Source organism: Caloenas nicobarica, chromosome 7, assembly GCF_036013445.1.
Source record: "Caloenas nicobarica isolate bCalNic1 chromosome 7, bCalNic1.hap1, whole genome shotgun sequence".
Classification (NCBI taxonomy): Eukaryota; Metazoa; Chordata; class Aves; order Columbiformes; family Columbidae; genus Caloenas; species Caloenas nicobarica.
In genome coordinates, this window is record NC_088251.1 from 13,128,635 (window position 1) to 13,141,031 (window position 12,397).

The 12,397-nt window shown below is 43.1% G+C and overlaps 1 protein-coding gene across 1 annotated transcript in view; it reads left to right on the top strand.

Moving 5' to 3' along the window:
* The window catches only part of COL17A1 (collagen type XVII alpha 1 chain), a 41,738-nt gene that overhangs the window by 11,863 nt on the left and 17,478 nt on the right, over positions 1-12,397 (top strand). The window contains exons 9-28 of the mRNA XM_065639531.1: positions 121-264; positions 1,244-1,387; positions 2,119-2,190; positions 3,173-3,244; positions 3,607-3,672; positions 4,985-5,149; positions 5,514-5,603; positions 5,743-5,787; positions 6,402-6,551; positions 7,233-7,448; positions 8,028-8,066; positions 8,779-8,805; positions 9,294-9,320; positions 9,805-9,867; positions 10,031-10,135; positions 10,638-10,700; positions 11,355-11,390; positions 11,526-11,579; positions 11,965-12,000; positions 12,201-12,236. Coding sequence (XP_065495603.1) covers positions 121-264; positions 1,244-1,387; positions 2,119-2,190; positions 3,173-3,244; positions 3,607-3,672; positions 4,985-5,149; positions 5,514-5,603; positions 5,743-5,787; positions 6,402-6,551; positions 7,233-7,448; positions 8,028-8,066; positions 8,779-8,805; positions 9,294-9,320; positions 9,805-9,867; positions 10,031-10,135; positions 10,638-10,700; positions 11,355-11,390; positions 11,526-11,579; positions 11,965-12,000; positions 12,201-12,236 — 1,650 coding nt within the window. The remainder of the gene's footprint in view (positions 1-120; positions 265-1,243; positions 1,388-2,118; positions 2,191-3,172; positions 3,245-3,606; positions 3,673-4,984; positions 5,150-5,513; positions 5,604-5,742; positions 5,788-6,401; positions 6,552-7,232; positions 7,449-8,027; positions 8,067-8,778; positions 8,806-9,293; positions 9,321-9,804; positions 9,868-10,030; positions 10,136-10,637; positions 10,701-11,354; positions 11,391-11,525; positions 11,580-11,964; positions 12,001-12,200; positions 12,237-12,397) is intronic.

Below are 12,397 nucleotides of genomic sequence, written 5' to 3' on the forward strand. Positions count from 1 at the left end.
AAAGTACAGCTTCAGAGACAACCACAGGTAAATTCCACTGCATGGTATAGCCAGGGCAAGATTACAAATCAATGAAACAATGGCTTTTGTGCGAATCTGGATATTTGCTTTTCCTGCCAGGGACAGAGTTGGATGATGTGAAACGTTTGCTGAAAGGAAGTCGATCAGCCAGCTGCAGCCCTACTCGATCACCGTCAAGTACGCTCCCGATACCAAAAAAGGCTGTGGTGGAGACAAAGCTGGTTACTGAGAGCTCTCAATCAGGTACTTATCAGAGGATGGTTAGCAATGCTGGAGCCATTCCAAAGATTATTTGCCATAAAAATACCCAGTTGCTAAGAATACCTGAGTAAGAATACATGGTCTCTCTCCCGGACAGTGGTGGTAATACAGAAAAATGGTCAGAATGCTGGAAGACTGTTCCAGACATTGCCCTAACAAGAGCCATCTTGGGTAGCTTTCTAGTGACTTGTTTAATTTCCATAAAAATGAGCCAGTTTCTGCTGCCACCAGCTTTAATTCGGAGGTGCTTCTGGCAGGGACACGAGCTCTAAGCAAACATGTCTTAGAGCTGTTTGATCTCTTATCTCCAAATAAGATGGAGATAGCGCTGAGGACAACATCTGGGTTAGTGCTTGATTTATTGGATGCACCACATAGTTCAGAGATCAGTAGAACCTGATAATAGTGGAAGTGGTACTTAAAATACTATAACCAGCTTTTATCATTTATTAGCCTCACCAGAGTGCTTGAGGCAGTGGTATTCACATTAACTCCACTGTCCTCTACCAGTACCTAGGAACAAGCAATACCTTTTTTCTTTAGCATGGCTTGAATCCTGTCTAAAACTGGGAATTTTTGACCAATACACCAGAGCCACATGTGGAAAGCAAAACTCATACATTCCATGGCCCAGGATGATTTATTAGCAGAATGGCAGACAAAAGTGTTTTATTCTGGTATCATAGCATCTGCAAGCGATGAAATCTCTTCAAGTTGTTTTGTGAATGATCATGCTGTCAGGTCAATCTTTATTCCATTGGTTAAAATTCAAGTGGGCTGTCATCAGCTGGCATTTGAGATCAGTTATACCTTGTTAACCCGCAGTGATTGTGTTGACTCCACGAGGGTAATTGAAATTTGAAGCAGATAAAGTTGTTTGCCATATAAACTTGCAATGCGTGCTAAGCCACAAACCTGGTCTCACTGAAAACCACTTCTGTTTGTTTGGGGTTTTTTACAGTGTCAGGAACATATGATACAACCATACTGAATACCGCCCTTCCTTCGTACATGTGGTCGTCCACTCTGCCTGCTGGATCTTCCCTTGGTGGATACCACAACAGCTCTTCCTTGATCAATACCATGTCTCACTCTACAGGATCAGGTATGCTCCCTGGACCTCCCAGGCCTGAAGGATGTAACTCTATACTGAAACTGGGTCAAGAGCAGTGCTTTTTTTGTACAGCAAGAACTAAAAAGATGGAAGAATCGAAGTGGCAGGGGATATGCTTGAATTTTCTTTCGTTTTCTGTAACTTCTACACTGACCGTATTTGAAAATCCTTCTTTGTGAGAATCTATTGTCCTTACTGCCTGATCTGTCACTAAACTTTGATGATAGCTTAACCAATGAGGTCAGGCTCACATTGACTATCAAAACTAATTTTAGACTCTAGTTGACTTTGGATTATCCCATGTAAGAACAACTGGACTTAACTCTTCAGTCCTTATACTCTAAGGATGTAATCAATAAGTGCTGAGTGTGCTTATATCTTGTAAGGCCCACTTCTAAATGCCAGGGATGCTGCATTTCCCAGCTGCAGAGAAAAACCACAGGAAGCTTTATGATAGCACACTATTAAAAAGCTGTGCTTTCTCACACTGTCTCATGACTGCAACTTGTCTGATGTAGGATTTTCACCCCTTTGTCCATTCAGTTAAACAGTGGTTTGGTGCCACAATTTTCAAGATTTTTCCTCTGTGCAATTATTGAGCATTTTCACTAAATCCATTTCCAAGTGACTCTGACTTAACTTCTGTGACTGTGCCACTGATCTTCAGGTGCTGAATTTCTGATTCTAGAGAAGTAATAACGTTTTATTTTCTCTTTTTGCAGTTTTTGGTGTTCCAAATAACCTGGCTCCCAGCAATCATACTCTGAACGCAGGCCTGAGCACCTCCTCTACAGGTCAGATTTTTCTCTTCTCGCCTTCACACTTCAGCAGCACCACAGTCCTGGCAGACATGCACAATGAAATAATACCTGTATCACTCTGTTTCTCTCCTGTTCCTCATCACAGTGTCAGCAGCTAATTCTGAGTTAGCTCTGTATAGCTGGTGTTAGATCCTGACTATTTTTGTCTGGAGGGCAGGGAAAACTAGAGATTTTCCAAGGAGAGTAATTTATCTTTTGAATGATAGCTGTTAGGCCAGCCTGGTTTTTTCCCTAGAACAACTCAGTGTAGTGCCTTAAAATTAAACTTGTGTGTCCTAATCCATAAAGGCTCACTGCTCCTCTGTCAGTTTTCCCTGTAATTTCCCTTTGCTTCACCTGACTATGGCTTCTGGCAGACTCTCTTCAATGTCACTAAACCTCTTCTCTTCCTTTCACAGTCACATACACGATGTCCAGACAGCACAGTGCTGTCATGCACGGTCTCTGACAGGGCCTGCAAAGAGATCAGGGTGCATGAGAGCAGTCTGTACACTGCACTAATATTGCCACACTGATTCTGGCACCAAAGGTGCCACTTTCCAAGCTCTTTGCTTCTCTCTGGACAGTACTTTGACGTATACTGTGTGCAGTTATCGCCTAACATTTCTTTTAGTCAGACCAAGCCAGTTTTCTGAATTTACATTTTTCCCAAGTTGTCCCACCTTCAGAAATGTCTATGCAGCCATGAGAGCAGCCTCGCAATCTAAATTGAGATAATGTTTCAAACTGCTCACCATTATTGTTCTGGGCCAACAATAACTTATAGAGCAAAATTATCTAAGGAAAAAACATTTTGTAAGGAAGATCTTGCTTGGGCCTGTGATGACTCCAGGTAGCTAGTGAAATTTCTTGGGAAAAATTGTCATTATCGTCATTGGTTTTATTTTGTTTTATCCAGAATACCACCTACACTGCAGGACTCCTATAACCCCCATTGCAATGTTTTTCTTTGCAGTGTTTGGAGTTCAAAACAACCTGTCTCCAAGCTCTTCAACTGTGACCCAGAATGCTACTGCAGCCTCCGCAGGTCAGCAACAATTTGAACCTAGAGAAAGTGTGAGGGTCACAAACGTGTGCTGCCTTCTTCCACCTTTTCTATAGTGACTGTAAAGTACATATTGACAGAGAGTCGCTCATTACCATCTTCTTGTGTGGAGCAGTATGGTATGAGGGGATATCGAGGAATGTTTCCTCTGCTTTACATGTGCAGGAACTCCCAGTGCCTATGTAAGCACCAGAGATCTGCTTGCTGGGGAACCCCTTGCTTGTTTGAGTTGTCCCAGGTACCCTGAATGACAAGATTTTTAAAATGCTGTGCAGCCCAAGGTTGGTGTGTGTAGATACCTTGTTATCCTTCATCTTTTTCATTCTCAGTTTTCTTCATTGCAGCATATGGGCTGAAGAACACTTCTCAGAGCAACACCACGGCAAGTACGAGTGTGTCTGCTTCAGCAGGTGAGTGTGTCATTGGCAGTTGTTTAGGCATGACCTTGTGCAAGCATATAATGATAAAAATGAGCTGGAGATTAAGCCAGCTGAGTGACACTAATACCTGGCTCCTCAGGAGCATGACTTGTCACTAGCCAAGTCTCCCACCAGTACCTTTCTGGAAAGAAAGCAAATGAGCCAGAAGCTAAGAATGAGGAAATGAGCTGGTTTGATTCAGATCTTCCCCACTCTGTGGTAACTTGGAAGATTTAATTGCAGCTATTTCTGGTCAACAAGCAGGTAACTGGATAGGAGATCACACACAGGAAATTGTGCTTCATTTGAAGCCAAGACATTTGCGAGGTTATTCTCAAACATCATTTTGCAGTACCAGCCTCAACCACTCAAAAATCAAGGAATTGACTTATACACGATCAGGTATTTTTTTTTTAATGAGAGAATCTGAGGTCTTTCTACTGGCCTGTCATCTTTGAATGGCTGGGATTCATCTTTTCCAGCTTTTTTCTGCAACTCTGAGAACTAGAAATTAGTCCTTTATTTTTTATGTGAGGGAAGCCAAGTTTCTTTTGTAATGCAAGGACTCCCAAAGATGAGGCTTAAAAATAGTTGTAAATAACATGGAAGCTGTGATAACATTTCTAATGCAGATTTACTCCAGATTTGTGCTAGAGTAATGGAATAATACCATTCTGGTTATCTTGAGTTTCAATGCTGTGTCAATTTGTGTGCAAATTCAGGTTTGTACACCATTCCAGGCATACTTAATACTGCCTAATGGCAGAAGGGTGACCGCACCGATGTTTTTGAGCCTTGTTTGGCCTGTGTCCACCCTCCATAAGCTACAGTTCAATGCCTCATAACCATGTCTGGCCCCTAAGGATATGGAGTGCTTTGTGCTTGACAGGGTAGGTCTGCTAAAGGTGCTCCTCAGCTTGAGCTGTGCTGGCTCTGATGACCTTTGAATGTCTCTCTCAGGCTGAGTTTATATAATTCTGTAGCACGGGTGTCAAACTCATTTTCATGGGGGGGCACATCAGCCTCACGGTTGCCTTCAAAGGGCCGAATATAATTTTAGGACTGTATAAATCCTACATTGAGCAAATGATAAAATTCCAGATGCCATCCCATTTCTGGTAACAGTTGCTCCCCTGCTAGTGAAATACTCTAAAGAAATCTAGTGACACGCACAGCTCTCCTCTTTGCTTCAGTGACCAGTGTGTCTCTTACTAGTAGTGAACAAAAGTGTTGTGGCTTGTAGTTATGACTCAGTGGCCCACACTCATCTCTTCCTCTTTCCCATCCTTTATGAATATTCCAGCTGGAGCTGTTCTGAGCTCCCAAGGAGATGACATTCTGCGCAAAGACTGCAAGTTCCTGCTCCTGGAGAAGGAGAATGCCCCAGCAAAGAAGGAGATGGAGCTCTTGATCATGACAAAGGACAGTGGCAAAGTCTTTAGTGCCTCTACCACTGGGCTTAATGGAGGTAACTCCTCTTCTTCAGGACATGTGGATATGCTCAGGGCAGAAAAATGGAGACTGATTACAGAAGGAGTTCAGGACACTACACCTGACTCAAACCCCTACAATCCAGCCAAGAAGCTCTGGCAGGCAGCCTTAAACCATGCCAGCTGCAATCTAGGTCTAGCTTTTGCATTTGAAGCTCTAGCATATGCCTTGGAATATTTCTCAAAGCTCAAGAGCTTTGAAAGTGAAAAAACTAGATCTGATTTAAACAGGCAGAGATATTGTGTCTCCTCAATAAAAAATATGCCTTTTGCCAAAGAAAGGAGATAGGCCTGGTTGAACTTCTGGTGTCATGTTTTTAATTATATTTGCTTCCTTTTCAGGATCCTTTGCAGAAGACACCTTGAAGAAAGAAAAGCAGGGATTTTCCTCCTCTTATGCTACAGATACTGGCCTAAAATCAGATGCAAATGGTAAGAGTTTGTCCCTGTGGAAACACAACAGAACTTTCTCCTCCTGCCTCCATTACTACCTTCCCCCTTCAAGCCCATGCTCTAAGTTTAATCATGCATAGAAAGACTGTTAAAACCTCTTGCACTGTTGTCAAAACAGGAGGACTGAAATCTGTGCCAACAAGGGACAAAGCAACTTACGCAGGTAAGTGATGGAATTCAGACTTTCATTGGAAGAAGCACCAAAGCACAATATAAAAAAAGGCAGTTGTTCTAGAGTGACATGAGTGATCTCTGTGCCATGACATCAGAGGAAGGGAATGTCCAGGGGGCTGCTCTGTCTGTAATGAGTAGAGTACACACCAGAGAACTTGGTACCGGTGATTTGACTGTGGTTAAGTGGGCAGTTGGGGTATTTTTTTATTGTTGGAAAAAATTGGATAGCTGAGAGTACAGCTGCATCCTGCTGCCAGGACAGATTTATGGGGAGGAGAGGGCTCAGACAGCCCATGCTGGCTATTGCTGTCATTTATGCCTCAAAACTGTGCAAAATACTGACGCCATGGGGATCACGTTTTTCAGCTGTTCTTTTAAAATGCACTGAGTGTTGTCCCCTGTTGGAATTCCCATTGAGAATGCTGTTCCCAGTTTCCACAGGGACTAGAATTACACCCACCATGTGCAGAGTGGCTGTAAAGATTTTTCTCCATAGCCATTTGTATAATGGATCAGACTTTGGTGTCCTTGTTCTAAGAGATTCTTGACTCTGAAGTCAAGGAACTCCTCATTAACCAGGAGACTACCCCTTTCCTCTTCCAGAAATACGAAATGGTGATGCAGGGGGTGCAATCGAATCAGCACCATCCTGGTGTCCCTGTGGTTCCTGCTGTAGCTGGTGGAAATGGCTCCTGGGTTTACTTCTGGCCTGGTTGTTTCTCCTTGGATTGCTTTTTGGACTCATTGCTCTGGGTAAGAAATAACTGAGGAACAAGTTGTTGAATGTGATAGACAAACAGAGGGCATAAGCTGGCGAAGTACTAGAAATATCAAGCCAGAGAACTGAGGAGGAGCACATTCAGCTTGGTGGTGGCTGTCACTAAGATACAGATGGGCAGAAAGAATGGATAAGGAATATAAACCTTTGATGAGAGGTTATGTGGTCTTGGGATGAATTAGACAGGAAAACTCCTGAGATCTGAGGTCTTACTTCTGAGAGACTAACAGATTCCAAATTTGTTCTTTGAACTCCAGATATCCCTGCTAGAAAAAAAGATACAAAGAACAATCCTGAAAAACTTAGTGGCCATAGCTATCTGACAGTGTTGCCTTGTCCCTGCTACTAGAAGTAGGTATTTCAGACACGCATCTGTGGCAGCGTGTTCCCTAGCATTCTAGAGGGGACATTCAGGATGGGCATGAGGAAGAAATTTTTTGTGATGAGGGTGGTAAAATACTGGCACAAGTTGCCCAGAGAGGTGGTGTATGTCCCATTCCTGGAGACATTCAAGGTCAGGCTGGATGAGGCTCTGAGCAACCTGATCTAGGTGAAGATGTCCCTGCTCATTGCAGGGGGTTGGACTAGATGACCTTTGAAGGTCCCTTCCAACCCAAACTATCCTATGATTCCGTGATTCTGCTTTAACCTTCCAGCGGAAGAAGTGAGAAAGCTGAAATCTCGTGTGGAAAACCTGGAAAAAATTAATGGCGGCCTCCTGACAATTAACCAAGAGGATGGAAAAATAGAAAAGGCTATTTCAAGAGTCGACTTTCTTCATGGTATTTCACCATCCTCAGCCTTTCTTTCTGAAAATGAAGATTCAGTCTGGTTGATGGTGAAGAACAGACTGAACAAGGAAATAGAACGAGGTGAGCAGAGTCAATGTCTGTGATGCTGCATGAGACCAGGGAGTGGGAGGATTTGATTACCCAAGGGCCTAAAGACCGAGACTTTTAGAGTGCAATGAAGTCTGTCAAAAAAAGTGCCCTCACCTATCCTCGTAGACAGGCTGTGCTGGAGCTCAGAGTGCTGACACTGGCGGTGCATCCCTTAAAGCCAGCAGAAAAGGGAGAAGAAGGGAGGTTGTGGACATACCATCCTGTGGCAGGATGTATCATGTTTGCTGTAGCAAGTGGGTTTTCCATTTTGAAAGAACTACATAGAAAAACGAACCCACACCTTATTTCTCATGCTATTTTTGTTAGCAAGGGAAAGATGATTTGCTTCTGTTTAGCAGATGATGGACATATGTTGAGAACAGAGGAGCCTACGTTGTCCCAGCTTCAGAAGTTTCATGAAAGCAAATTTGCTGAGGAAACTCTGCTTAAAAGCCATGCTGTGCTTGATAGCCTGTGCTGCCTGCAGCCTCAAAATCCAAATATAAGGATCGTTGTATGCGAAGTGTGTTGTGTAACACACTTCAACAGCCCCTTCACTTCCTGTTACAGGTTACTTCCGAGGGGAGAGAGGAGAACCCGGTGAGAAAGGTAAAGGCCATATATTCCTTCTCTTCCTCTGTCCTATTCCTTGGCCCTGGCAATGCACAAGTTTGGGGTGGATATTGCCACAAGGGGCAATTGGCAGTGAGAAAGATGAAGCTAGTTTATACTTAAACAAAAAGACCAACACCCACCTCGCTACAACCTCCTTTCAGGTAGTTGTAGGGAGTGATAAGGTCTGCCTCTGCCCTGAGCCTCTTTTTCTCCAGGCTAAGCAGCCTCAGTTCCCTCAGCTGCTCTTCATAAGACTTGTGCTCCAGACCTTTCTCCAGCTTCATTGCCCTTCTTTGGACATGCTCCAGCACCTCAAATTCTTGTAGTGAGGGGCCCAAAACTGAACACAATATTCACAGTGCAGCTTCACCAGTGCCAAGTACGGGGGACAATCACTTCTCTAGTCCTGCTAGAGTGTAAAGCTGGTTTGCTATGTAAACTGTTGAGGGCCTGATCCCATGCAGAACATGCAGAACAAGAGGCCCAATGTTGCATTGTACCAGCATGAAAGGCTAGATTCTGTTTGCCACTAGTGGGAGGGGTCTGATCCTGCACTATTCAAGTGTGAAGTGTCCCTGTTCACCCAAAACTCCTTCCTGTTTCATTGAAGGTGGGAAAACAAATAGAAAAAACAAAATGAATGAGTAATCATTGGAAATACCTCCAGGATCTGTCTTGATATTATTCTTTTTTCTTCTTTTCTCAGGTGACATGGGAATGCAAGGTCCCAGAGGTGAGTCTGGAGTTACTTTCTTTCTTGGGTAGATTGGCAGACTGCCATAGGGCCTGGGTAGCAAATGGATTTTTGTTATTTCAGAAGTTAGTTAGAGAAGCTGATGCATTCTGTAGTTCTAGTTCAGATATTGTTGTGATGGTTGGGTTTTTTTCTGTTCCTCTGGGCAAAGCAAATTTTAGAGTCCACAGAGGAAGAGATAACAGGTCTCACTTTGAATCTACAAACTTCTTTCACCTGCATGAAAGTCATTCCTGAAGCCAAGCTCTACCTGGTTTAATGACAGAGTGCTTCAGAGGATTTTGCGTGGTGTGAATGATTCAATCCATTGTGTAAATACAAGAGGCCAGTGAGGTGTTGCTGGAAACAGTAGAACTTGTTAACATGCCAGGAACATAAACTGCTTTTTATGGGGGGTGATGATCAGCCAAAGTGCCAAACAGGGAAGACCTATTCCCCACTGATGGTCTGTTTCTTTCTGTCTACAGGAGAGCGAGGACTTCCTGGTCTCCCAGGTGAGCAGTAGTACATTTCGCCTTTGAGGGAAAACATTTAGTTACATTGCTGTAGGCAAGAACAAATTTTACATTGCAAACCTAGTTCAAGGTGGTTCTCTGAAGAGTCAATATTTAGCATAGACTAAGTCAGTTGATTAATACCTTGGTGCTGAACTACAGACACAGCTCAGAGACTTGGTTACAAGCAAGGCTTGAACCCAACTTCCGCTTAGTTGAACATGCCTAATTTAGGGATGTGAAGATCCCAGCCTACCTTGGAGAGAGTCCCACAGCTGCATGAGTACTAGGCCCAGCTTCCTTGTGGCCTTATATTTATTGTGTTCTTCTAAAGAGATCCCGTTCAAGTACCTACCTCCAAAGTAATATATTGTTTACCCTGGCTGATGAATCCCTCCAAGCTTCAAGTTCCCCTAATTTGCATTGGGTTTTTTTATGGTACACAGACATGGATTCTGAACATTTGTTGTGTTTTTCTTTCCAGGCATTCCTGGTCCAATTGGGCACCAAGGGCCAGAAGGACCAAAAGGACAGAAAGGCAGCATGGGTAAGCATCTCTATCAATGCTGTGAGTCTCTCACAACTGATAGACACATGGCATGGAAATACAGACACCATCATCGCCTTCCACCATGGAGGTGGCCACGGATCCTCTTGCCCAAGGCCTCCCGTAAAGACACCTTATATTACAAGCCATTTGTTTCCTGTAGGTGATCCTGGTATGGAAGGTCCCATGGGACAAAGAGGTCGAGAAGGGCTACCAGGGCCTCGAGGGGAGCCTGGACCACCTGGATTTGGAGAAAAAGGAGACAGAGGTAGGAACTAGGTGTCCCATTTTTGGATGAAACAGGGATGGACAAAAACTAGAGTTTGGTCCTGATTTATGAAACACCTCAGTGACAGAACTTGATTTGATTATTCAAATCCAGATTTCATTTCAGACATTTCCCACCAAAGACAAATCTGTCCTAAGGGATTTTTTTTTTTGCCAAACTTAAAATGGGTAAACCGGGGTTGGTTTTGGTTTACCAGGTCTCACAGTCAGATTTGAGTTTGGCAGAACCAAAAGCACTTAGCATCAAGATCATCTTCTTTCCTGTTATCCGAGTCACCAAAGCTGGGGATTTGTCTTGCTCATCCTAGAGCCCAGTGAGATGGAATTTTTTTCTTGGACAATGCATGCTTATTTGTGTGTTTTGAACTGACCAGCAGATTATTCATGACACTTGCCAGAGGAAGGATAACAGGAGACGGGATAATGGAATAATAAGATCACAATTATATTCTACAGTATCTATCCATGCTCTTATTCTGCAGGTGTTGTTGGTGAGCCAGGTCCTCCAGGGCCACCTGGTCCCCCAGGTTCTGCTGGCCTTAAAGGTAACTATGAAGATGGACAGAGAGAGCCTAGCAGGCTGGTTAGGAGCAAATGAGCACACCAGCCTTCCGGTTTCACTGGTGTTACACTGCAGTAATCGGAAAAGTGAACTAATGTTCCTCATTTTAGATAAAATTTACTTCAGTAGGTACACATGACCTTTAGAGCAATAAATTCTTGGAGATTTATAGTAAGAATGGGGATTGGCAGGCAGGTTTCTCAAAACATCAATCTTTAAGATGTGTGATATTTCCAGATGTTTTTCTGTGCTTTCAGAAATAATAAGGTAAATGCCACGCCCCTAACAGGCTTCTGACAGAGTTGCAGCTCTCCATTCCATGTAACTGTGATAAAAATTGGGCTATAAAATATGGGTCCCACCTGAAGCACAGATCCCAGTGTCTCAGCCAAGATGGAAGGCTTGAGTCTCTCTACCTTACTTGAGGGAAAACCACTTCCTCTGTGTCACAAGAACTGAGTGGTGTAGATTTGTTATGGTTTTGAGGAAACCATTGATGCAAATTCTCTCAGTGGCTGGAGGAATTCCGATCTGCTGAACACCTTGGGTTGTGGATGCTGTTGGGCAAACCGAAAGAGATTGGTTCATTTTCTAATTGTGGTATTACTAAAAGAAAATCTGTGTTCTTTGTTCGTAGGTCTGATGGGTTCTCCAGGCCCACAAGGTCCTCCAGGTGAGTCCTGCATTCCTTTGCTATGGCATCTAGAGACTAGAGAAAACAAGAACTGTGATAGCTTCTCATAGTTTTTCAGTGATGCATAATGGTGAGTGAGATGAATTGAACCCCCCCATCTCATTTTTTCTGCAGGTCCTCCTGGCCTACAAGGGTTTAGAGGAGAAGCAGGTCTGCCAGGTGCTAAAGGTAAGCTGCTCTTCCCTTCAGCAATTACAACAGCACTAGCTGATGGATTTTTCTAGCACTTCTTTGAGTAGCAGACTTGGTCTGAGCATGTAACATTTTGGTGCTAGGGGCAAAGAAAAGCATAAGACTGAGGAAAGGGGAGGAGGAACTAAACTTAGTGATCACAAGCAAATATTGAGAAATAGAAAACACAGAGGTAATAGAGCAGTCTAGATGAGGAAACATGGTTGGATTGTTGGAGCTGTATTGAAGGAAAGGAATTTCCAGTTTGAGTTCGTCTGATATCAAAATATCTGTATTTCCCCTATGATTTTTCTTGATGCATGAAATACTTTTCCCTTCTGAATTGTCAATACTATTCTTCAATCATTCATGAATCTTTCAGGTGAGAAAGGAGCCATTGGAGCCCCTGGACCCAAAGGTATGTTGATCAATTAGGTATATTTTGTGGATATTTTCTTTAGATTCCTTTAGATATGGATACTGTCCATGGGTATTAACCCTATCCTTCTTTGACTTTTTCTTCTGTGCTCTTGTTGGGCAGCAGACTTTATTTTCTCTGGTGGAAACATTTTCCAATGAAATAATCTCACAGAATGCTTCGCTTTTTTTGTACAACAGGTGATCAGGGTGAGAAGGGTTCTCGTGGAATGACAGGTCAGTGGATTGTTTTCCTGGAGTAACAGCCTGTCTAATATATAAATGCATTATTTTAATTTTCAAATAACAGTATAACTCAGCCAATCCCAGTTAGCTTTCTGAAAAAGTATAGAGATGTTATTGGTTATAGGAGTTTTATTTTTGCACCCAAGTTTTAA